This window comes from Solanum dulcamara, chromosome 11 (assembly GCF_947179165.1).
Source record: "Solanum dulcamara chromosome 11, daSolDulc1.2, whole genome shotgun sequence".
NCBI lineage: Eukaryota > Viridiplantae > Streptophyta > Magnoliopsida > Solanales > Solanaceae > Solanum > Solanum dulcamara.
Window position 1 is genome coordinate 56,816,426 of NC_077247.1, and position 27,050 is coordinate 56,843,475.

Consider the following 27,050-nt stretch of genomic DNA (forward strand, 5'->3'; position numbering starts at 1 on the left):
CACAATAAATAATGGATGAAAAGACAAAAAATTAATTTATTCAAAAATTAATACACATTAAAATCTAATTAATTACACATGATGAGGATGAGGCAACGGTTAATTAAAAAACCGCATAGAAAAATATGCGAAAAGCCATTGTGATTAGCACAATATGCTACTATGTGGGTTGACAACTGGATGAGACTATTTAGGCTTTATTGGTTTGTCTTAAAAATCTTGATTACTCATAAGTAGATTTGTGTACAAAAAATTGAAAAAAATCCTAAAAATCCTAAAAAAAATAAATGCAAATGAAGGTCATAGAAAGGTTCATATCAATTATCAACTTGTCTATATTTTTCATCTATATATATAGAGAGAGAGATATGGAAGTATATATGTATTTGAGTTTTTTCTTTTCACTAAATAGTAAACATTTTAATAAACATGGAAATAAAAGTAAAGAAATTAAAAATACAAAAGAAAATCCACCAGTTAAACTCCAAATCTCCAATCATGTACATGTTTTCATATTTGTTTTTCCTTTTATTGATCTTCTTTCTTTTCCATTCCCTAATCTCTCTTCATTTATCTTTATTTTTTCTCTCTACTCCAACCTTATACTTTCTCTATAATCTTTTTCTTTCTCTTTTCTATAATTGTTTTTTTTACTCGCCTCATTAGACTTACTTTTTGACAATTACTATATGCAAAAATCATAAAGAGGAATATAAATTTTAATTTCTTACCTCATTCAATTTTTGAAGTTATTTATATACACCTTAAATAAAAGAGGGAAAATATTAAAATTTTTACATTCTTTAGTTGGGCAGAATAAGAGAAAAATGTCCCCAAAAAAATGTAATGAAAAATAATGGATCATTCTAGTACGCAGATGGTATTCTTCAAGCAATGAAAAGTAATCATTAATTAGTAAAATCCAATTAATTATAAAAACTTCTTCACCATATTTTTTACTCTGTAAAATAAATATTAAAAAATATTTATATCAAACGATTATCATTGAAGCTCCTATGATCTATATACAACATATACAAAAACAAAACAACAAAAATTACTTGAGAGTAAAAGTTGTACATGAACTACAAAGTAATATTGAATCAACTTTTTAAGCTTGCAAAACTTTTCCGCCAACTCGTGTAACATTTGATATCTACTCTAATTTCAACACATAATATGGAAAATTTTTAGAAAGTATCACAATTTAATTGGAATGTAATCAGAGATCACATCTATATATAGTTAGATTGGAAATTGGGTGGTCAAGTAGAGTATTGGAAAGGACAAAAAATAAGCAATATATTAGATACAATTTAATACTCATAATGGTATAATTATTTCTAATAACGTTTTGGAAAAATAATACAAAGAGGTTTCACTGAAATTGTGAATTGTGAAGAAAAATAAAAGTGGCAATATACCTTTGTTTCTTTTAAGTCTTTAAAATTGTTTATTTTATTCAATTAAATTGAATTCTCTTCTTCTCCCTTATTAATTAAATAAGGTTTAAAGAGTATAATAAAGATAGAAAACTCAAGAAATTTGAGATATTATGAATTTTAGTGTTATTAAAAGCTTTTAATGAAAAATTTGCAATTGACGAATTATATTTAGATATTTTCAGGAAGAAAAATATCAAAAAATTAGAAAAAAAGATAATTATTTTTCTTGACCATAGAAAGGTAACACTTCAACTTATTTATGTTTAACTTTTTATTATATAATAGATATAGATTGAATAATAAAGAAAAAAAGCTTAAAATATTATAATATATTATCATTTTATAATTAGAAGAAGGTCAAAAAAAGAGAAAAACGAAAAAATAAATTTATTAAGAGTAGAAATTAGAGAGATGTGAGTTATGAATAGTTACTCCTAATTGTAGATTGACATGTGAAGAGTCTTTGTTGTAAATGTTCTACCATTAATAAAATAGCTATTTGTAATAAATTAAGTAATTCACTTTTACAATAAAATAGTTAATTTAAGTAAGAAAAAAATCCCCCAAAAGAAAAAAATAGATAAATGCAAATGAAGATCATAAAGAGGTGTCACATCACCTTGTCTATGTTTTTCCTTTATAATTAATGTATATAGATTTGCAAATAGTATAGTACAATTCTAAACATATAAACAATAAAGATGTCTTATGTCAATCATCATCATCCTATGGAATCGAAAAGCCAATTAGTATTGAAATTAATGATTACTTACTCAAATTGCGTACACATGATAGCAGAAAATTACCAAGTTGATAAACATCATCTATCCATAGCCAGCGATGAATGTCGTTTTTTTGGGACGAAATCCATCGGTGACTCCTTAAAATTGACACTAATTTTTACTTAAATACCTAAATCAGGAGATGTTTATTTTAGACAAATCAATCATTCCTCTCTCTTTCTAGCTTTAATGTGCGAAACCATGTGCTAGTGTACAATTATAGTAGCATTGTTTTTGCAGTATTCATGATACCTACGGATGAATCAAATTCAATATGGTTACCTTACCTATTACCTCCAGCTGAAGCAGGAGAGGCCCAGACGGTTAACTTTCTACATGAGCGCGAACTAACATGAGTGGACGTACACTTGATCAGTACAAGTTTAGCTAAAATAATAATAGCATAGATACATACTTAGACTAAGCATAGCAGGAATTGAACTCACATCTCGACTCGTTGCCATGCTCCAATAAACACCCCTCTATACTTGTGAAAATTAAGTGGTCTTTGGTTGAACATCAGGTTAAAAATATATGAGATACAATTAAATGAAATTACATAGAGATGCATGTAGGTACGGTTCACAATTAGAATTGCTTACAATATTTGGTGTTACTCCTCCTATATTAAGGTTAGCAAATCAGAAACAATAAAGATGAAAATAAAAAATAATATCCGAGTCCACAGAATTCACTGTATGTCCTTAAGAAATTTAATCCCCTCACTGTACTCGAGGTTATGGATTATTTTCTCCCAAGATAAAACAGATAAACTATTAAAGAAGTAGCGGTACCTCAAACTTCAATAATTTCAGCGAATTCAAAGCCAGCAACAAAATCACACAAAGACTCAACTTTGTTTGAAAGAAAATATATATACAGAAGAAAGAGAAATTTGATGTTTAAAAATAAGAGAAAAATACTCTATTTATAGACAACAAAGGGTAGAGTGAACACGTGCTTATTGTGGCTTATCGGAACAGACACAATTTTTCTCAAAATTCATAATCTTTCAGAAAAGTCGCAACTCTTTAAAAAAGTCACAACTTTTTGGAAAAATCACAACCTTTCGAAAAGGTCACAACCTTTCATTTTCCATTCACACCTTTAAAACCAAACAATCCCCCACATGAATGGGAAAATGACTATCGTTAAAACATATGCATAAAAAACGGTGTGATTTGTAAGTAAGAATTAATTGCATCTAGATAAGTAGGTTTCCCTTTGAACTTTTCGTAGTGAACATATATCGAATATACTCGGTCAATCGATAGATTTGATATCTTTGAACCGTCGAGTTTTGGTGTATACCTAGACAACATAAGCCACACAATCAACCATTTAACTATTTTTGGTTCTCATTGTTTTGTTCGTTTCAGCTATGAACATTTCTTGGTTCATAAGTGCGTAGAGAACTGGCCTTACCGGATTTTCCTTGAAGCGACTTACACTTCACACTTACATATGTGATATCTAAATGTGTTATCCTATAGAAACACCATTTGATATGCCCTGTATCAAACTTAGATATCATTAAAATGTCTTAATGCCTTATCCTTGTTACTGAACATTGTCGCATTATGAGAATAGATCATAAAATTATTTTGATAATGTTGAACTGTCATCAATGACTTTGTTTGATCTCCTTTAACCTAGATCTTGGGATCTCCAATCTTCTAGGTAGAGTTACCGCCACGATGATTTGTCCTTCGCCATAGTCCCATTCCCTTTGATAATCGTTCAACTCCCTCTCTAGTTAGAACTTTTGTAAGTGGATCCGACACATTATCCTTTGACTTTACATAGTCAATTGTGATAATTCCATTAGAGAGTAGTTGCCTAACGGTATTATGTCTTTGTCGTATGTGACGAGACTTACTATTATACATAACACTCTCAGTTCTTCCTATTGCAGCTTGACGATCACAATGTATGCATATAGGAGCCATTGGTTTGGGCCAAAATGGAATATCTTCTAAGAAATTTCGGAGCCATTCTGCTTCTTCACCGGCCTTGTCTAAGGATATAAACTCAAACTCCATTGTAGAGCGAGCTATACATGTTTGTTTGGATGATTTCCAAGATATCGCTCCTTTACCAATGGTCAAAACTTATCCACTTGTGGACTTAGTTTCAGTTGACCCAATAATCCAATTTGCATCACTACATCCTTCAATAACGGCTGGATACTTATTGTAATGTGAAGCAAAGTTTTGAGTATGTTCTAAATACCCCAAAACTCATTTCATTGCCATCCAATGATTTTTGTTGGGATTACTTGTGTGTCGACTCAATTTACTCATAGCACAAGCTATGTATGGCTGTGTACGGTTCATTATGTACATCAAACTTCCCAACACTTTTGCATAATCCAATTGAGCTTGACTTTCACCTTTATTCTTAGCAAGATCAAGGTTCACATCAATTGGTGTTTTTGCACTTTTGAAGTTTAAGTACTTGAATTTTTAAGTACCTTTGGGATATAATGAGTTTGAGATAATGCTAGACCTTGAGAAGTTTTGTGAATTTTAATTTTGCAATATCAAATTGGCAACTCCTAGATCTTTCATATCAAACATACTAGAAAGCATACGCTTAGTCGAATTTATGTTTGCAATGTTGTTACTCATTATTATCATATCATTCATATATAAACAAACAATAACAACTTTGTATGGAGTGTGTTTAATGTAAACATATTTATCACACTCATTAATCTTAAGTCCATTTATCAACATGATTTAGTCAAACTTCGTGTGCCATTGTTTGGGTGCTTGTTTTAGTCCATAAAGTGACTTAACAAGTTTGCAAACATTATTTTATTTACCAGGAACCACAAAGCCCTCGGGCTGTTCCATGTAAATTTCTTCCTCCAATTCTTCGTTTAAAAAAGCTGTTTTTACATCCATTTGATGGATTTCAAGGCCATATACTGCAGCTAGTGCAATTAACATCCGAATGGATGTAATCCTAGTTACAGGTGAGTATGTATCAAAATAATCAAGACCTTCTTTCTATCTAAATCCTTTGACGACAAGTCTTGCCTTATATTTGTCAATAGTTCCATCAGTTTTCAGTTTTCTTTTGAAAATCCATTCTGAAACCCAAAGGTTTGTTTCCTGGAGGAAGATCAACCAATTCCCAAGTATGGTTGCTTAATATTTAATCAATCTCACAATTCAGTCTCTCTCCAAAAAGATGAGTCTGTAGCGGACATATCTTCTTTGAATGTTTGACGTTTATGTTCAAGAAGAAATGTTACAAAATCAGATCCAAATGAAATAGATGTCCTCTGACGTTTACTGCGCCTTGGATTCTCTTTATTAGGTACATTCTCCTTTGGTTCTTCTCGAGGTCGTTTAGACCCTTCACTATATACTTCAAATCTAGTTTTATACGGATAGATATATTCAAAAAATTCAGCATTATCTAATTCTATTACCGTATTGTCATGAATATCCAGATGTTCAGACTTATGAACTAAAAATTGATATGTTTTACTATTTGTAGCATATCCAATGAAAACACAACCCACAGTCTTAGGTTTAGGAACTTGGACTTTGGATAAACAAGAAAAAATATTAAATTCCTTAAGCTTGTTACTCCTCATGTATTAAGGTTAGCAAACCAGAAACAATAAAGATGAAAATAAAAAATAATATCCGAATCCACAGAATTCACTGTGTGTTTTTAAGAAATTTAATCTCTTCACTGTACCCGAGGTTATGGATTATTTCCTCCCAAGATAAAACAGATAAACTATTAAAGAAGTAACGATACCTCAAACTTCAATAATTTCAGCGAACTCAAAAGTTAGCAACAAAATCACACAAAAACTCAATTTTGTTTTAAAAAAAATATATATGCAGAAGAAGGAGAAATTTGATGTTTAAATATGAGAGAAAAATCCTCTATTTATAGACAACAAAGAGTAGTGTGAACAAGTGCTTATTGTGGTTTATCGGAACAGACACAAGCCTTCTCAAAAGTCACAATCTTTCAGAAAAGTCGCAACTCTTTAAAAAAATCATAACTTTTTGGAAAAGTCACAACCTTTCGAAAAGATCACAATTTTTCATTTTTCATTCACACCTTTAAAATCCAACACGACACAACACTGTACAGTGAGGAAGAAATTGTAGAAGGCATACATTTCTTTGATTCTTTCATGTTATCCATAAATACATTTGAAGCCAGCTTCCAACTTTTGTGCTGGAATGAAACTTTTAAAAGCAGAAAAACATGAACTTACATTAAATAAACAGCAGCTATAGCTATGTCTTCTTATAATTCATGTCCAAGAAATTGCAACTGGACTACTAACCACATGCTTCCCATCTGACCACTCAATTCTTCCGAATATATCCGTAGTTGAGGACTTTGATGGAGCAGTAAAACTCACAGTATACGATTTCTTCTCATTAATCTGAGTGAAACTCAATGTTTCAGGCTCAACCATAATTTTCACTGAACTATTTGGTGAAGAAACACTAACTTTGTATGTTCCAGCCGGTCCAACATTAGTCAGTGTCCGGCTGTATTTGATTGTGTTTGAACCGGCAGTTCCGGTTCCGGCAAGGAATGAAACAGCAAATGAAGGGTAATTCAAATCTGTGACGCTGTATTTTTTGCTTGAATCGCATGTGAAGTTTCTTCTTGCTAAGCTGTTGATTTGCGATGGAGTGTATTTCAATGCACAAAGGAAATTGAGGTACTCATCGGCGTTTATGTCGTAAATCAAGCCTGGGTTCACCGCTGAAACGGGATCCACGTGTCCAGAGCCATGATCGAAAGGCGTAGATGGTTTTCCGGTGGCGACATCTAGCAGTGCTCCTCCGTTCTTGTAGGCGGTGTAAGCGGTGGTCATGAGCGCGGAACGAATGGCGGCGGGGCTCCATTCTGGGTGGACTCCTTTTATCAAAGCCGCTAAGCCACTCACGTGTGGACACGACATGGATGTGCCTGAGATAATGTTGAACTCGACGCGCCTATCGTCCTCAGGCATCCCCGTCGGGCCGACGGATCCGGTCCAACCGGCCAAAATGTTAACACCGGGCGCGATGATATCCGGTTTAAGTATCTCCGGGGTGATTGAATTTGGGCCTCTGGAACTGAAAGCTGCAACAACCGGTGACGGTTGAATTCCTACCTTTGTTCCTTCAAAAAGAATCGCGGCCGTTGGATTAGGATCTGATGTTAAATATTTCTTGATTGCATCGCCGGCTATTTGACCCACCGTCGCCGCTGGAAGTAAATGGGCGTCAGCCACAAGCTCCTCCCCATTTGCTGCAGTGTTAGCCAAAACCATGCCGGCTCCACCAGCTGCTTTTACAACAGAACCCTTTTGGACTCTAGCGTTAGTCCCTCTGTCACACAGAACAATTTTGCCTTTAACTTTGTCAGGAATTAAAGTACCCGTCATACAGAGATTTCCATTGGTTACGTTGCTAGCATTACCAGCATACACAAGGGGAAGCATCTTATTAGGTAATGAATCACCGGCATAAAGTGAAACGCCTGAGTAATTTTTACCATCGCCAAGGCTTACAAATGCTGGAAAATCTCGGTCAATTGTTCCGGCACCGACAGTGGTGATCCAAGGTGCTTGGTTGGACAAACTGAATTGATTAGGTCCAGCATTTCCAGCAGAGCAAGAAACCAAGATACCCTTCTCCATAGCAGCAAATGCTCCAATTGCCACAGTGTCTCTGTAGTAATCCGGTGTGCTTCCACCAAGTGATAATGAAAGCACATCAACGTTATCATCAATGGCTTTGTCCATACCTGCCAATATGTCGGAGTTAAAACATCCCCCAACCCAGCAAACTTTGTACACGGCAACTCTGGCACGATTGGCCATTCCACGAGCAGTTCCTGAAGCATAACTTAAAAGGCTGGCGCCCTGAACAACTGAACCAGCTGCTGTAGAAGCAGTGTGTGTTCCATGTCCATCATCGTCCCTAGGAGATTTAGACTCTTTTGACTCATCAATTGGTCCAAGAGTAGTTTCATAACCCCTAGAAAAGTACCTCGCTCCAATAAGCTTTCTGTTACACATGGCAGAACTGAAATTGGTGCCGGACTCACACTGACCTTTCCATGAATCTGGAACAGGTCCAAATCCAGTATCGTCAAAGCTCTTTCGCTCCGGCCAAATCCCTGTATCGAGTACTCCGACGATGACATCACTCATAACATCTGACTCAGGGAAGATATTGGCACTTTTATCAAGACCCAAAAAAAGAGGTGTCCGAGTAGTGTGGAGTTGGTATATCAGCTCAGGCAAAACATAGAGAATCCCAGGTTGGTTCTCTAAGGATTCAGCTTCTTGAGCTGTAAGCCTTGCTGAAAATCCATGGACAACATTTTTGTAAACATAGATCATCTCTGCTGATTCAGAGACCGATTTGAGGGACGCGTCATACCAGTGAGTATGGTCATCAAAGGTTGCTGGCATTTGTGATTTAGCCATGTGAATGATGTATGTTTTCTTCTCCTCCATTGCCACAGACATGTGACATAGGCACACAAGTACAACTACAACTAGCACTGGGTATATAGACATTTTGATTAATTTTTGTGTTTTTTCTCTCATTAATTTCGTTTGGACTGCTGCATTAATAAAAGGGAATGGATGAACAAGCAATGAGAAACTACAGGTAATATATATAGGAAAATTAAAAGAGTGTGAGAGTAGTGAAGTGGGGCTACTGATGAGGAGATGTTGATATTGTTTTCTTTTTTTTTAATGAATGATTGGAAACAGCCAGCCTAGCAGAACAACTGATAGAAATAAAGATTAAAGAAGGGAAAAAAGAGTAGAAAAAGAAGGATCACATTCACAGAAATCACATTTCTTAACGTAAGTAATCAGGAAGAGAGTACAAAATAGTAATGCGTTACATTCTCATTTTATCACGTTATCTTCCGCCTTTTTATTCACTTCTTTTTTATCTTTAGTAGTCAGGCCTAACCTCTTTTTCACCTTCCACTTTACCATATGCTCATTTGCACAAGAAAAGCAGAAAAGAAACAGAATTCCAAAATTCTTCAAGTTACCATCCAACTATTTAATTTTCTTTTCTTTTTTGGTACTTACATACGTTAATGGCCACTCAGTTCGGTTTAAGATTTAATACATACTCACAAGGATAGTGCCAGAGTGCTAGGTCTTGATATGAAATCACTTTTGTTAAGAAGTGGTTTACACTCAATGCGGAACCAAACTGAACCAATTACTAGTATTTCACTTCGAAAAGTCTCAATTTGGAGCAAAGTATTTCGTATGGTAGTTTTATTCTCATTACTAATACCTCTAATCCCATTACTTTACTAATTTTTTTTTCTTACAGATTTCAGTTGGTAGTGGAATTCATTGCTCAAGTGACAGTCCAATCTAGATCGTCAGATTAATAAATGCCGTAGATTTCAGGAAGAAAATTGACGCTTACCAACTTCCAATAACTATAATATTAATGAAGAGAAAAGGAGAAAAATATCTTTTACCATTACTTAACAATAGTGGTTCACGGGTCCATATAGAAATGGGTAGTGCAACTGTTAGGAGTAACATTAATTTGTGTGGAAAAAAAAAAAAAGAAGGTATCTGGTGAGACGTCAAAATTTCACCTTTCGAGAATTAATTCAAATATCCTAATTTCGAAACTATCAAGATGGACTGCTTTTCGAGTTTAAGTTATATATTCCGCTTAGAATGATTTAGTGTGTTATTTTCCCAATTACTAAGCATATTTGTTAATTGTTATAAGGCAAAAATAATTATTGAAACTCTGTTTTTTTTGTAGTTGCTCTATTCAAACAAGAACAGACAAGGTTCAACGTAGGCGCGGGGTCTAGTAACTAAACAAATCAACATTATTTGATGTTACATACCCCTACTTATCGATGGCAAAGGAGACTATTTGATTGTAATTTTGTGAACCCCGTGTCCCAAAATTAGTATTCTATTAACATGAGGAACATGAAATAGAGGGCTTGTAGTGTTTGACACTACCTTCTCTAGTAGCCTTGGAACATAATAGAAATAATTTTGAAATGAAAGATGTACCTTTCCCCAGATAAAATAAGTAAAAATATTTAGTGATAATTAAGTTAATGACAATTATATTATTGTCGCAAAATTCTTTATTTATTGTAGTTAGCTTATGTAAAACTCAAACTTTCTTTTATTGAATAACTCCTATAATATTTATCAGCAACATGTTATATAGTATAGAATATTGTAAACCATATAGAACACATATTAGCATTTTAGTTGTAAATAACACTGTCATGTGGAATTTCATTTACTTAGGACTTGTAGTGTTGCCAGATTGGCAACGATCCAATTAATGAGCTAGCATATAATTTATATGAATTTAATTTTTTGCTGGTCCAATTGTTGATTTTTTTAAGTGGGGATATTTTGAATAGGATACATACTTCTCTATACAAATATGGCAAATATTTCCTGATATTTTTAAAGACCACCCAGTACAAAAATAAGTGTTAGGATCAATTGAGCTGTAATACATAAAATATGCGTGCCTTTAAGGCTCTAGCTAGTATGGTCAAACATATGAATATGCGAGGATATATGGCATGTCGGTGCAATACCCATAAAATTAAGTGAGAATATTACAGATGCTAGGAAAGTTATGGACTTGCTCAATACAAACAAGTTGTTTAGTAATTACATGCAACACTACTTTTTACCAGGTACAAATAGAAATTCTTTTTTATTTGGAAATATTTTTTTCAAGTAAAACACTTTATTGCATTACTAAAGACTTAAATCATTGATGATCCTTTAAAATTATTCGTATATTTCACTTAAATACTTTAACGAAGATTAGTACTTATTAAACATCTATATCTATTCAAAAACTGTTCCTATTAGATATTTTTTTATAATCAACAAAAAAATATGAAGAGTGAGTGATACACTTGAGGTGACATAGCAAAATGACTAATTATAAAATGACACGTGGCAGTGGCCCCCAACATTATTGAAAAAATGAATTTATGTTTAAACTTATTTTAAATACATTTTCTATCCTCTTTTTTTTAAGAAAATGACAAGATATTCTACCTCGCCCACCCTACCCAACCCAACCGTCTTCTTCATCTTTTTCACATACATTTTCTTTCCCAATTCCATACCACCTAAATCCTCTGCAATTCCTCACCACCGTCCTCTCCCACACCCCTTTTCCATATTCTTCTTCATTTTTCCTTTCTACTATCATTCCGCGGTATATCGTCGTCGATATTTTAGTCGAAAAAGTACCCATTAAACAAATGGCAGTCAAAATTGAAAAAATTAAAAGAAAGTTGACTGATACATATCTGAAAAATTCTAACTGAAACATTCAAAAGAGTTAAGGTTGTAGAAGGAAATTTAATTAAAAAAATAATCAAATTGGGTAAAAAAAATCCGTCGAACATCCATTTTTTATTTTCTTTGAAATTGTGAAAAAATTCAAATTCTAAAGAACTCACAACACAGAAAATGTCAACAAATCTTAATTGATGTTTGAGGGAGAGAATGAGATCGAGAAATGGCAGCTATGGTGTTGATGGAAATCGGAATAAAAGGGAGAGGTAGGTAGCAACTATAATTATTTTTTACTAATTTTTTGAATCCAAATGATTGAAAAAAATTGAAAAAAAAATGCTGAAGCTAAAATGGAGAAAGCTCAGATCTTTGAAAATTAACTAAGGTGTAGAAGAAGACGAATGGTAAGCGGGGTTGGTTGCTTTTCTTTTTTGGTTTAAGAAATTATCATTTTAAAAAATATTTGAAAAGTCTTTATAGTGCCAACTGTCAATTAAAGAAGAGAAAGCCTAATTTTTTTTAAAAAAGATACTGTTTCAGACGTTCAACGAGAGTGCATTGCTAAATCAACATTTTGTATTTAGTAGGTATATGTTTTGAATAATTTAGATGTTCAATAGATATTAGTGTTAGTTAAAGTGTCTAAGTGAAATATGCGGATAATTTTAAGGGGTTATCGATGACTTAAGCCTACTTTAAAATATAGTTCAGATGTTCATAAGACACCATTACATCAGTTACAACACAGTTTGAAAAGATAGAATCCCAAAATTTTTTATTTATACATGAAATAGAGAAGCTTGATTATGAGCTAACACATTCCATGTTTGAGGAATATATATAATCTTGATTTTCAAAAGATTTTATCAATCGCCCGACATCCTCACAAATGATCTCTATTTCCCAAGATATCATCAAATTCTTTTGTAACATTTGTACAATATTTTTTTGCATCTGATAGTATGTGAAACTTTGACCAACCCTTTTGTAGTGCTCTATGGAATTGCTAGTGTTTCAGCAGTTATGGCGTTTCCTACAAATTGAATAGGGGTGCCAAAGGCATGAAGCAAATGACCATAGTTATCCATAGCCGCCATTCCAATCCTTGCCTTTTCCTTCTCCCTTTGTAAACTTGTATCAGTGAAAACAACAACCCTTCTTGTTAGGTATAGGTGTCAAAGTTGCCGAATTTTCAACAACATCATCATATTCATGTAAATCAAATAAATCCTTATTAACTACATCATTAGGTTCATATGTAACACCACTAAAGTACAATGAATTTCTAGCTTTTCACATTTTCCATAAAAGAGAGACAATTAATCTTAGTAACTCAATGGATTTTGACCTGTATTAAAAAATAAATCATTCCACCCTATTGCAAAATTTAGTAGGCTTTCTAAATTAGGCCAGTTGATGGGAGCCAACTTCCACACTAATTGAACTTTCAGACAACTAAAAAGTATATGGTCAATTGTTTCAATTTCTAAGCCACAGACCCTACAAACATCATAATTTTGATTCAATCTCTTAGAAATAGATGCATTAACAAGAAGGACGTTAAGAATGCATTTTCTAAGGAAATGTTTATATATATATATATATATATATTTTAAGTGGCCACAAAAAAGTCCAAAAAATTTGATTGTATTAGCTAGACTTTTCACTACATGTTAATCATATCTTACCTCGTATTTTCCTGAATTTGTATAATGCTAGATAACTTTATCAGAAATTCCAGTACTAGATATTGGGATAGATAAAATAGAGTTGATATCATTGGGAGTGTTGACTACACCCCAATTTTGAGCTTCATGTTACTCTTTTCAAGTGACATGTTAGGACCGCGACAATTGTGATCTCTCGGGAGAATCAAAGACGGCATCAAAAATGTAATGCTAGTACATCTGAAACTTCTTAATTGACTAGTTATATATTAGGTAAATGACGATACACCGATTTATGGATCTATACAAGTGTGTGAAAATTAAGTGGTCTTTGGTTGAAAATCATGTCAAAAATATGTGAGATACAGTTCAACAAAACCACATTGAGATGTATGTAGGTACACTTCACAATTAGAATTGCTTACAATACTTGGTATGAAACAACCCTGTACAGTGAGCAAGAAATTGTAAAAGGCATGTATTTCATTGATTCTTTCATGTTTCTTTTAAATGCATAAAAACATGAACATTTACATTAAATAAGCAGCAACTATAGCTATGTCTTCATATAATTCATGTCCAAGAAATTGCAACTGGACTACTAACCACATGCATCCCATCTGACCACTCAATTCTACCGAATACATAAGTAGTTGAGGACTTTGATGGAGCAGTAAAACTTACAGTATACGATTTCTTCTCATTAATCTGAGTGAAACTCAATGTTTCAGGCTCAACCATAATTTTCACTGAACTATTTGGTGAAGAAACACTAACTTTGTATGTTCCAGCCGGTCCAACATTAGTCAGTGTCCGGCTGTATCTGATTGTTTTTGAACCGGCACTTCCGGTTCCGGCAGGGAATGAAACAGCGAATGAAGGGTAATTCAAATCTGTGGCGCTGTATATTTTGCTTGAATCACATGTGAAGTTTCTTTTTGCTAAGCTGTTGATTTGTGATGGAGTGTATTTCAATGCACACAGGAAATTGAGGTAATCAACGGCGTCTATGTCGTAAACCAGTCCTGGATTCACTGCCGAAACGGGATCAACGTGTCCAGAGCCGTGATCGAAAGGCGTAGATGGTTTTCCGGTGGCGACATCTAGCAGTGTTCCTCCGTTTTTGTAGGCGGTGTAAGCAGTGGTCATGAGCGCGGAACGAATGGCGGCGGGGCTCCATTCTGGGTGGACTCCTTTTAGCAAAGCCACTAAGCCACTTATGTGTGGACACGACATGGATGTGCCTGAGATAATGTTGAACTCGACCCGTCTATCGTCTTCAGGCAACCCCGTCGGGCCGGCGGCTCCGGTCCAACCTGCCAGAACGTTTACACCGGGCGCTATGATATCTGGTTTAAGTATCTCCGGGGTGATTGAATTTGGGCCTCTGGAACTGAACGCTGCAACAACCGGTGATGGTTGGATTCCTACCTTTGTACCTCCAAAAAGAATCGTGGCGGTTGGATTAGGATCTGAGGCTAAATACTTCTTGATTGCATCGCCGGCTTTTTGTCCCACCGCCGCCGCTGGAAGTAAATGAGCGTCAGCCTCTAGGTCCTCCCCATTTTCTGCGGTGTTAGCCAAAACCATGCCGGCTCCACCAGCTGCTTTTACAACAGAACCCTTTTGGACTCTAGCGTTAGTCCCTCTGTCACACAGAACAATTTTGCCTTTAACTTTCTCAGGAATTAAAATACCCGTCATACAGAGATTTCCATTGGTTGCGTTGCTAGCATTACCAGCATACACAAGGGGAAGCATCTTATTAGGTAATGAATCACCCGCATAGAGTGAAACGCCTGAGTAATTTTTACCATCGCCAAGGCTTACAAATGCTGGAAAATCTCGGTCAATTGTTCCGGCACCGACAGTGGTGATCCAAGGTGCTTGGTTGGACAAACTGAATTGATTAGGTCCAGCATTTCCAGCAGAGCAAGAAATCAAAATACCCTTCTCCATAGCAGCAAATGCTCCAATTGCAATGATGTCACTGTAGTAATCTAATGCGCCTCCACCAAGTGACAAGGAAAGCACATCAACTTTGTCATCAATGGCTTTGTCCATAGCTGCCAATATGTCGGGGCTAGAACATCCATTAGCCCAGCAAACTTTGTAAACGGCAACTCTGGCACGATAGGCCATTCCACGAGCAGTTCCGGAAGCATAACCAAAAAGACTGGCTCCCTGAACAACTGAACCAGCTGCTGTAGAAGCAGTGTGTGTTCCATGTCCCTCATTATCCCTAGGAGATTTAGGCTCCTTGGACTCATCAATTGGTCCATGAGTAGCTTCATAAGCCCTAGAGAAATACCTCGCTCCAATAAGCTTTCTGTTACACATGGCAGAACTGAAATTGGTGCCAGACTCACACTGACCTTTCCACGAATCGGGAACAGGTCCTAATCCAGTATCGTCAAAGCTCTTTCTCTCCGGCCAAACCCCTGTATCGATTACTCCGACAGTGACATTACTCATAGCGTCTGACTCAGGGAAGATATCAGGTCTTCTATCAAGACCCAAAAAAAAAGGTGTCCGAGTTGTGTGTAGTTGGTATATGAGCTCAGGCAAAACATAGAGAATCCCAGGTTGGTTCTCTAAGGATTCAGCTTCTTGAGCTGTAAGCCTTGCTGAAAAACCATGGACAACGTTTTTATAAACATAGATCATCTCTGCTGATTCAGAGACCGATTTGAGGGACGCGTCATACCAGTGAGTATGGTCATCAAAGGTTGCTGTCATTTGCGATTTAGCCATGTGAATGATGTATGTTTTCTTCTCCTCCATTGCCACAGACATGTGACATAGGCACACAAGTACAACAACTATCACTGGGTATGTAGACATTTTAATTAATTTTTATGTTTTTTCACTCATTAATTCCCTTGGAGTTCTGCATTTATAAAGGGAACAGGATGAACAAGCAATGAGAACATTCAGGTAATACATATAGGAAAATTAACAGTGTTGAGTGTAGTGAAGTGGGGCTATTGGTGATGAGATGGGGATGTTGTTGTCTTTTAATGAATGATTGGAAAGATCCAGCCTAGCAGAACAACTGATAAGATTAAAGTAGGAAAAACGAGTAGATAAAGAAAGATCATATTCACAGAAATCACATTTCTTAACGTAAGTAATCATAGAAGAGAAAACAAAAATAGTAATGCGTATTCTCCTTTCATTACTTGATCTTCCGTCTTTTTATCTTTTGTAGTCAGTGCTAACCTCGTCACCTTCCCCTTAATCGTCTGCTCATTTGCACAAGAAAAGCCAGAAAAGAAACAGAATTCCAAAATTCTTCAAGTTGCCATCCTACTACTACACTCCTTTTCTGTTTTGCTACTTACATACATTAATAGCCACTCACTTTTGGTTCAAATCACAATGATGGTGCGAGAATGATAAGTATTCTTTTATTCTTATTCATAGGTCTTAAATAGAATCACTTTTGTTAAGAGGCGGTTTACATCCAATGCAATACTTATGCGCACCAATTAGGATTTAGCCCACCAATATTTTCTTACCTGATATTTGATAGTTGTTCTGAGACTCGACTTATTCGGAGTCACTCCAAAAAGTCTCAAGTAAAGCATTTAGTATAGTAAATTTATTCTTAAAGCTTGAACCCAAAACTTTTAATTAAAAATGAAAAGGTTACTTACCATCCACCACAATTTTGAGTGGTACCTCTAATCCCATTTCCTTACTATTTTATCTTTTTACAGATTCAGTTGGTAGTGAATTCATTGCTCAAGTAACAGTCCAATTTAAATTGTCAGATTATTAAATGCTGTAGATTTCACGAAGAGAACTTGAAGATTTCCAACTTCCAGTAACTATAATAATAAAGAGAAAATGAGAAAGAATCTTTACCAATTACTGAACAATAGTGGTTCACGGGTCCATACAGAAACGTAGTGTCAAGTTTTAGGAGAAACATTCATTTGTGTGAAAATAAAAAAAAAAAGGTAGATGGTTGGTGAGACTTAGAAATTCTACCCTTCGAAAATTAATTCAAATGTCCCAATTTCTAACTATCATCAATAAAATATTAAAATTTAACCCAAAAAAAAAGTTTAAGTTATATTCACTGCTCAATATGATTTAGTATGTTATTTATTTTGTTTTCCCACTAATCATATTTGTTAGAAATTGACATTTGTTATAACAAAAATAATTATTGAACTCAGTCTTTTCTAGTTGCTCTATTCAAACAAGAATAAACAAGGTTCAACGTAGGGTCGGAGTATATTAACTAAACAAATCAACGTTATTTAATGGTAGATACCCCTAATTATCGATGACAAACGAGAATATTTTACTGTAATTTTGTGTGGTGGGGTAAAAGACAATAGAAGCACGTGAATTCGCCATGTCCCAAAATTAGTATTCTATTAACATGAGGAGCATGAAATAGAGGGCTCTTGATAATAACAATAAAAAACAAATAAAGAAGTCAGTTATTGTGCTAATTCTAAAATGAGATTCTTTATCCATTTTCTGGAATTTAGGAAACAAACAAGAAGAAGCTTAATCCGATTGCTGGTAAGAATTATATACATATATAGTGATATTAGTTTGTAAACGAACTACAAAATGTACAAGTAATCTTCTAAATATTTTCTTCCTTCTTTCAAATTAGGGAAAAAACTACGTGTAAGGGATAATGAGTATGTATTGACAGTTTTCCCTGTTCATGGCCTATTTGATTGTACTTACCTTGAAGATTTTGTATAAGGCCCCATTTGGGAATATTTTTGCAAATTATCTAATCATGTTTGTTATTTAAATGTGACATTCTCGGGTATAAGTTACATTCATAGGTGATCCACGTGGAATTGGGACGAGATCTCGAGCTAGCATATACTTTATGTGAATTTAATTTTTGCTGGTCCAATTGTTGATTTTTTAAAAATTGAGATATTTTGAAATGCCAAATATTTCCTCATATTTTTGCACCCCCCGGCCTCCCACCAGCCCCCTAAAAAAAAGGTACACAAAAACAAGTGTTAGGATCAATATAATTGAGCTGTAACGCACAATACTCACTCTCGTGTAGTTAGTATCGTCAAACATTTGATATGCATTTCGGTGGTACCATGAGATAAATGATAAGTATATATTTTCTGGTAATTGTGTCGTGGGCATTCAATACAGAGACTAGATTAATCATTTACTAATTAATTTTCTTGAGCAGCTAAATTGCAATACTTAGAATTTAATTGGTTATAGGTTTATCAAAATTCTCATTTCAAACTTGAAATGAAGAGTATATACATCAATATTACCCAATTATTGATATATAAAAAACTATAGGCTAATATCTGAACTCTGATATTTATATACGCGATACAAAAGCGAGAAAAAAAGTTGTCGAGTCAAATTTTGCATGTATAAATAGGTTGGACAAGAAAGGTGACAGAGCCTTTTGTTTCAACTGCCCACATGTTATGGTGACCAATTGAGTAAGTAATAACTTCACATCTCTCTTTAAAGTTTTAGTACCTGCAGGCTGCAGGCTGTCAAATTAATTTTCAGATCCAATCCTGTGTCCAGGTCCTCCAGGAGATGCAAATTGGGGGAACAATTGTCTATTCAAAACAACCGCAAAAAAATAAATAATAATTAGTGTAAATTGACACCACTAATAACCTTGTCAATAACCTGCAAATTATGATAAAACTAGATTAATAGTGGAAATGTTTCACACTATCAGTGTATGTACTTTAAATCTTATTATTATGCAATTATGAAACTGATTTATGTGCCTTATATATTATTGTCCCCTAAGAAAAAGAGAAGAGGGCAATGGTACTTGTAGTTCGAAATGAGGAAACAGAAGGTATGGGAACTGCAAACTAAAATGTGGAAGTGACGCAAATTAGAACGGAGCTAGCTAGGTGGATAATAAGGAGCTGTCGATGTCTATTTCAAGCACTGATCAAAATACGCGTATGATTTTAATCATTACTATTTCATACTTTGTGTTTTCGTCCTGACGTTTGAGATTTTGTTGCCCATCTCGCTTGCACTCATGTTGCGCATATAGGACCATCCCACCATTTGCAAGTGGTTAGTCTGTTAGGACCATAAATGTCAACCATCAATATGAACATTTATCACGTAGTAGATGTAGACTTCCGCAAGAGACAATTATTTCCATTATAATTCGATATAGATTTAAGTTATACACACTGATGAGTGATAACATATTGACATCCATACTTTACTTTTGAAGGGGGACTTTGAAATAACGTCTAGTTATTTTTGTATGACCTGTAAGTAAGTAATTCAAGCTGTGAAATTAATTATAAATATTTATATCAGGGTAGACTATTTTCATTACATTTCCTTGGAGTACAGCCTTGCCCTTCCTCGAACTTTGAATATGCTTCGTGCGTCACCATTTATAAAGACTTTTAACACTATTGTTATTATTTTAATTGATTATAGCATTTATTGATATGATCATATAAATAACAATTTCACCTGGTAGCTAAAAACGTATCCACTATGCACAAACTTTAAATTCTTTGGTTACGTTTATGCATAAAAGCCTTTTTGGAAGTATAGGCCAGTTATCATATAACATGAATAGCCAGACTAGTAGTGTGTTGATTTAAAATTTTGCCTACTGTCTGTTTTGCATACCGATTATCTAATGCGTAAAACATCAAAATTTCTTCTTTAAAATTATAAGAAGAGGCTCAATTGTACAGATCTTTTAAGCAATCATAGAATTTAATTGTACCTTTCTTCTTATTTAAGTAAGTCCTCCCATTTGCAGTACTGCCCACCGGCCAATGCACGATAATACCTATCTCTGCAGTAAACTGGCCTTCCATCAGCTGCTTCAGCGGCAGCTTTTGCCAGATCATCGTCCTCCTTCACTTCCAGTGGCAAGCTTAACAGCTCTTCTTTCCTTTAATTACATAGTGAAACAACGTAAGCTCATGAAATTTTATAATATACTTTAAGTTTTGAATAGAATACCTGATGCCTAGTTTATTTGTGCTATTCATTGAGGTGGAACTCAATGAGTTTTCTTTTGTTGTGAAAGTATCGCGGATAAAATCTTCTACTGGTGTTGCAAATATGAATAATGAGACTGCTGCAACTAGTAGAGCCCCTGTTCCAACCAGCGTTTGCTTCAGCATTTTTATGACTGGTTTCACCTACATAAATAAATTCCTTCAGCTTTCCCATGCTCGTAACATTTGAAAGATCTGCTCTATGACATTTAGAATATGATGTAACCAGCTGATGAGTCATATAAATTAGGGTGAAAATATGCATTTTACTAAGTACATAACTCCAAGTATAGAAGTTCAGTAACATAAAACAATAGCATCAATTTGGTACCTTATATGAGCCCAACAGCCTATCACGAGCCAGGATCTGCAAGGAATAGTCAATCACATTATACGCCATATGTGCAACATCGTTTCTGATAAGTTTTTCAAGAACTGCTGGTATTTTTAGACTTTAGGAGTATGAATCGCCATAACAGAAGAACTAATATAGCTTCACTATGTAGATGGTATTCTATTATATATGTAGTTTTGCTGAGGGGGTCATCTACATAAAAGATAATGCTTTTACTTTGTAGATCTGCTACTCAATGTTTCACAGTAAGTTAGCTAATGAATTTTTATACATACACAACCATTTTTTATTGAAATTTTTGGCATGGCCTATCGTGCTAAGAAGAAAAGAATATTATGCAACAACTGATTGATTCGGCCAAGACAAGGAAGTAAAACTTATTGCTTAGAGATATAGCTCTTATTTTCCACTTCTTTATATGTCCAAATTTAAGATTCATTTCATGATGTGTTGGACCATGTTCACCTCATTGTTAGTCATTTTGGTTTTGGGGGCTTTATCTAATATGTGAATCAATTCTTGTCAAGCAATATTTCAAAATTACATGGAAAATATCTTGAATATGCTCCATTGATCTTTTCTGAAATTAGTCTTGATATGAAGTAATATTTGGATATGCAATTTGTAAAGATAAGCCTTCAAGAAAAGGAATTGGAGTAAGAAGAATGAAGGCTACGAAGCAATATGTTAATGATGGACAGAGCTGAACATTGAGGTGTCCAAGTTTTGTTACTCCATTTTCCTCACTTCTAAGTCTGCATTCTTCATAAACATGAGAGGAGCCGAGGGAGTAAAGAGAAAAAACTGTAAAATATGTGTGCAAAGGAAAGACCACTAACCTCAGGGGGCTTCACCCACATCTGTCCATCGTACCATCCGGTCTCTTCATAAGGTATAACTGCTGATAAAAGCCTATCTCCAACATAGCTCCATCCCTATTATGGTCATTGTTAGGAATTACAATGTTAGAATATTAGAGGAGTTAAGTTCTCAAGTTACCTATCACCAATGTAGCTCTATCTCAACTATGGTCATTGTGTGAATGCTCGACTGTTAGAAGAGTTAGGATATTGTACCACATTGGACAAATATCACATGGGTGTTCTGTTTGACACTTATAAATTGTTGTCTTGTATTCAACTTGATCTTGAGTCATCAAAACATTTCTCTTTACTTTTTCTTCTCTCAGACATGATACACAGTGGAAACTTATACCAAGAGGATAGCAAAAATTGTGGGGATTCATCTTTCTTGATGTAATCAAAATGTAGATGTTGCCTTGCAATTTCAATACACGGTAACTTCTTCATGTTCTCTATTTAGTAACGAAAAATACTATTGCATACTGAGAGGTTTGATGTCAAGCTTTGTTTCAAGGCAATTACATTAGCTCTGCATTTCTGGATTAAGTTCCCTTAAATGTGGCACACTTTGAGATGTCTATGTGAATCAAGTCTCTGTTTTTCTTTAGAAAATTCTAGCTTGGCAGTCAGACATATGCATTGTTGTGGATATATGCAAAACAAGTATGCATCTAGGTCTTCAAGTCCGTCAATACAAAGATATTCCTTCTTATTCTTCTCACAATGTTGGAAAATTTTAAACAAATTGACCAAAAAATTGTTCTGCAATTAAAGAACTTTACCAGATAAATTCTAAGGACAATCAGAGCAACAAGAAAAAGAGTCCCTGTACTGGCAGCCAGAAGAAATCTTAAAGGATCCTGCAGGATTGTGAAGATTTGGATGTCAATGTCTGAGAAACAGCTATATGATATTTTAGTGACTGCGTGAATTCTTTTATTGTAGTTTGTGTTAGGAAAAAAAAGTAGTAGTTGAAAGCTACTTGTTATACTATTGAAACTTGAGTAATCACTTTGGGAATCTCTTGGGAGAAAGAACTTGCACAAAATTAACAATTTACCTTTGAAGGATTGAAGCTTGCAGCAGCAATAGGTACTCCCAAAACTGCGAAAGTAACTAACCAAAGTCCCCCGAGACGTAGGAAGAAGGCCCCTGGACCCAATTCTGCCCAAGAGTATAGAGTTTCATCTTTCAAAGATGAGTACTCATTCACCTGGTAAAAAGCACTAGCTTAGTTAATATTGTAAACCTCTCACTCATCTCCATTTCCAGTTCCCTGTCCTTCGGAACTTCAGAAATTTTGTACTTGTTAAAGGTATTTACTGAGTCAGTTTTATTTCAATAATCCTATAACACCTGCAGTAGAAGCGTATCGCATAATGGCATGTCTCACCTCACCTGTGCAGGTTTTGTGGCCTTCTCAGGACAAGTTTAAGTTTTATACACTAGTATTTACACAATCAAGTCACTTATAGGTTGATTACAAACTAATATCTATGATTGAGCTAAAGAAAAGTTCCATCACAAGTTAAACTATATGGATAGCATAAAAAATCTTTACACTATCGATGTATAAATCTAGACTAGTATGTGAACAAAGATGGGTCTTTTCTAGTGATTTCTGCAGATTGGATCGAATGAATGAGGGCAGGGATGGATCGAAAGAATTAGGGGCTTAAGAAGTCATACGTACATACCGGCCTTTGTTCAAATGGCACCTCAATTTCCAAGCCAGGGTCCCAACTACGACCACCTAATCCACTGCCATTGGTGCCACCATTCATCCCATCTTTCAGGGCTTTGACACTAACGTTCCTCCGACATACAATCGTTGGTTTGTTCGTCAAAATGATCCACGAACGGCAGTTTCTGTTGACTTCTATCGGACTAGAAACTATGGAGCCATATAAATTTAGCCTCAACATTTGTTAATTTTCTTGCAACCATAGAATTCAGAAGAAAAAATAACTAGATAGAAATTCTTATTTTTTTTAAAAAATAAAATAAAACTTGGAGACCATGCATTATATGGTGATGGAAAATAGATCAGTAGTTAAATATTCTCTGTTATCTCCCAAAAAACGACGGTCTTTATAATTTCTTATTTTTGTCCAATTAAATCAGCCAACTGAAGGCTGCGCTTTTGGATTGTGTGTGTTCGACCACCAGTTGGAAACGTTGTGGTCCACTTATGTGGCTCCTACGCAGGATTATCTTGAATTATAGATCCTAAATGTGAAATATTTTTTTGTGGTATACAAGGCAAATTCGTGGTTAACTTGTGTTGCAACGTGGAAAGATTATCTTTGCACGCCACTGTTGCGTTCATTTCTCATTGTTCCATGAGTTCATTTGTGTTCACTCTCATTCGTATTAGGAGGCCTTTGAAAAACAAAACATATTTCTTAAGCCATGGTCTTGAAGCCTGTTTGAATGAACTTATTTTAATTAGCTTATAAGTTGAAATAAGTTTAAAAAATTGAGAATGAGTTATTTAATTTTGAGCTTTTCAAATGTTCTTCCGTTAAATTTAAGGGCGAATTTGTATCAAAATATAATAAGAGACATATATTTGAATCGAAAATATAACATGAGGGGTATATTTAGCCCGAAAATACAACGAAGGATATATTTAACTATTTTCGGGATATATTTGACCATTTTCCGAATTATTAATATTCTATTCAGTATGAAGAAGTTGAGATCACGTGACAATGAAAATTTGAGTAAATGTTTATCCAAGCCAATTTTGTTTACTTCATAAAAACGTACAGAATTATTGATATTTTATTTAGAGGTAGAGAAAATTAAATTACTACTCATTCCATTTCAAAATAATTAAATTGTTAGAGTATTTTTTAGTGTTCAAAACAATTGAATTGTTCACTATTCAAGATAGATGTTGGATTAATTTTTTTCAACTTTACCCTTCATTAATTAAATTTCCAAAGTTGAGTTCCAAGAATGAATTAAATGAGTATTGAGAGTTACATGGAGTTTGAAAAGGGCAAAAATAAAAAAAAAATATGAATAATTCATGTCTTTATTTTTTTCTTAAAATGTGTGTCATATTTCAATAATTTAATTATTTTGGAATGGAGGGAGTATGAGATAAAAATATTTGAAAAAATATTACGTTAACTTTGGGTGATGTTAAGACATTTCATAACTTTTTGTGAAAGGTAAAATTGTGTGAAGGATGGCTCAATCAGCATCGTTAAAAACATATATTTTAATAAAAGCACAAACAAAATTTATTATATATACTCAACCTCTTATTAATATTTGATTTTAAATCATTAATTTTTTCGATTTACACCTAAAAAGAGAACTAGACTATTTAATACTTAACTCTCTATAATGTGAATATTAATTGTATAATAAGTTTATGTCCAATTCTAGGAAAAATAGATGGAAATGAAATTAGCTACAAAATTAGGTTAAAGACAATTTTTTAGTTATACAATTAAAGAAAAAAAAGTTGATCAATTTAATTACAGTTACAATCTTAATATTCCAAATTATTATAACTCTATCAAGATTATTATAGAAACAGAAACTTTATGCTCGATGAGAAGTACTATGCAAGTTGTTATCTACATATCATGATTTTGTAAGCTTCTTCTAATGGTTAGAAAAACAACAAATTATCGTTGAATGATTGTCTTGTTTTTTGGGAGTATTGGTTGATGGATTAACTAGGATTTTATTGCAATTGAGTTAATTTGAATACGGAAAGGAATGAAAAATTGTTGGGAAATTTTTGAATAAACAAGTGTAAATAAAATTGAAATTAAAAAAAAATAAGAAGAGAAAATGTAATATCCCACATCGGACATGCAGTATATTTTATATAGAGTATCACACTTTTTTTTTTACCAAAAAAATAATATACAATTCTTCAGTTGATTAGAAGTTAAGAAATTGTATCCTTATCGAAGGACTTGGCTAACAAGTGTTTAAATCCTAGGATAATTGTTCAACAAGTAGAATTTTAAGGTGAGGCATAAGTCCTGAAACATGGGGTGTAAGCCCTTGAATCATTAGATTACGCTATCTTTTATTTATTAGAAAAATATTATTATAATAATAATAATAATAATAATAGAAGAATTTTAACATTATAATAGTAAAAATTAAACAAAGTATTCAGATAAATATCAAGTGTTCTAACAAATAATACAAAAATGTATAAATTAAAGTATTATTATACATAAATATCAAGTGTTCTAACAAATAATACAAAAATGTATAAATTAAAGTATTATTATACACCTCCGCTATAATATCCGAACAAACCCAAACATTATAAGAAAAAAAGTATTGTTTTAGGATAAAAATGTCATTTAGACCTCAAATTATAAGTTTACGTAAAATACATTTGCTTTTTTAATTTTATTTTTGTACATTTGTTGGTTATTGTCATGAGCCAATATATAAAATCTGCAGAGGAGCCACATGGTTTCGCACAAAAAGTCGATCATGGTCCGTCTTACTTAGTACTTACACAAAAGTTGTACCCCACGCATTGGCACTTTTGTTTTTGGCTAATATGAACTGCTTGGGACTAATTAATTTAATGAGACTTTTACTGATTATTTGTTTTTACTCATATCTTACTCGTAGAAGGAACATGATTATTACACATTAGAATAATAAGTACACGCAATTAGTTTCTTTCCTCTTTGATTATTTTAAAACACATCGCATTTTATTTCGTAACATTGCAAGAAAAGTGGACACTTGTCGAATTATTATTCCTTTTAAGTTTTAACGGTCTTAAATTGAGTAATTCTTGTAGCCGTACGGAAAGGGAGATTCCTTCAACTTTTTGTCTTTGAAATGAACATACGACATATGTCCCAATCCCTGGTGAGATGTTTGATAAAGAAGAGGCAACACATTTAGGTGATCTCTTTTCTTACTTGCAAAAGCTAGAATGGCAGCACACAGGTGCTATTCAATTAAGATTCCCAAAATAAATGATTTTGATTGTAAAACAGGGATCCAAAAGATTTTATGAGCAACAAAGTTGAAGTAAAATTGCCTTGGAACAGATTAGGAAATTTTGCAAAATTACAGTTTTCTCAAATTAAATGTTACCTCTGCTTCTTATTATGAGGGGCACGTGGTGAATTTCTCAAAGTTGAATGCTGGACAGATATTTTTTAAAGAGCTTTTATTTGTTTGTTAGCCGATGGTAGGTGGATTTTTTTTTTTTTGTAATACATAATGATTTTCATTCGGTGTTTGATATTCATATTGGAGCTCGAATAATCTGAATTCGCACCAGATAGGGCCTCATTCGAAAAGTAGCTCGAAAAAATCAAATGAGGAGCAATTTCATCCACTGCAACACATCATTTGTCGATGGAGGAGTTGGTTATTAATACTATTTACTTTCCTATTATCTTTTTTGGGGGGCTATAGTTATCGTATTAATCTGGTTATGTTATTATTATTTCTTTTACTTTTGCTATCTTTACTACTTCTATTGTCATTATTTTTTTTCTTAGTTAATTTTATTACTTATCCACCTTTCAAAAATTATCTCTCTACGCATAAAGATAAAA

General features: G+C 33.9%; 3 protein-coding genes across 4 annotated transcripts; all 3 read right to left on the reverse strand.

The window, feature by feature from the left end:
* Positions 1–6,352: 6,352 nt before the first annotated feature.
* LOC129872946 (subtilisin-like protease SBT1.7) lies at positions 6,353–8,888 on the reverse strand. Its single transcript, XM_055947906.1, has one exon. The coding sequence runs from the start codon at positions 8,820–8,822 to the stop codon at positions 6,519–6,521; it is 2,304 nt and encodes a 767-aa protein (XP_055803881.1). The 5' UTR covers positions 8,823–8,888; the 3' UTR covers positions 6,353–6,518.
* Positions 8,889–13,626: 4,738 nt separating this feature from the next.
* LOC129873796 (subtilisin-like protease SBT1.7) lies at positions 13,627–16,587 on the reverse strand. The gene has a single exon (XM_055948981.1). The coding sequence runs from the start codon at positions 16,073–16,075 to the stop codon at positions 13,805–13,807; it is 2,271 nt and encodes a 756-aa protein (XP_055804956.1). The 5' UTR covers positions 16,076–16,587; the 3' UTR covers positions 13,627–13,804.
* Positions 16,588–18,526: 1,939 nt separating this feature from the next.
* Positions 18,527–23,875, reverse strand: LOC129872831 (protein CONSERVED IN THE GREEN LINEAGE AND DIATOMS 27, chloroplastic). Of its 2 annotated transcripts, XM_055947743.1 has the most exons (8): positions 23,175–23,602; positions 22,538–22,690; positions 22,260–22,337; positions 21,454–21,549; positions 20,591–20,626; positions 20,222–20,403; positions 19,980–20,150; positions 18,527–18,819 (listed from the first exon to the last, which is right to left on the reverse strand). In XM_055947743.1, exons 1-7 carry the CDS (start codon positions 23,400–23,402, stop codon positions 19,988–19,990), a joined length of 936 nt encoding a protein of 311 aa, XP_055803718.1. In that variant the 5' UTR covers positions 23,403–23,602; the 3' UTR covers positions 18,527–18,819; positions 19,980–19,987. The 2 variants fall into 2 exon arrangements, with proteins under 2 accessions (XP_055803718.1, XP_055803719.1); XM_055947744.1 differs by lacking the exon at positions 18,527–18,819 and having other exon boundaries at positions 19,888–20,150; positions 23,175–23,875.
* Between the last annotated feature and the right edge of the window lie 3,175 nt (positions 23,876–27,050).

Bases quoted from the DNA above. Each gene is read 5' to 3' on its own strand.
- LOC129872946 (XM_055947906.1), bottom strand. From the start codon at position 8,822: ATGAGAGAAAAAACACAAAAATTAATCAAAATGTCTATATACCCAGTG.
- LOC129873796 (XM_055948981.1), bottom strand. From the start codon at position 16,075: ATGTCTACATACCCAGTGATAGTTGTTGTACTTGTGTGCCTATGTCAC.
- LOC129872831 (XM_055947743.1), bottom strand. From the start codon at position 23,402: ATGTTGAGGCTAAATTTATATGGCTCCATAGTTTCTAGTCCGATAGAA. The intron at 22,338-22,537 runs GTAAATTGTTAA...ACAATCCTGCAG, and splicing joins CAAGCTTCAATCCTTCAAAG to GATCCTTTAAGATTTCTTCT. The intron at 20,404-20,590 runs GTACCAAATTGA...TTATTTATGTAG, and splicing joins GGCTGTTGGGCTCATATAAG to GTGAAACCAGTCATAAAAAT.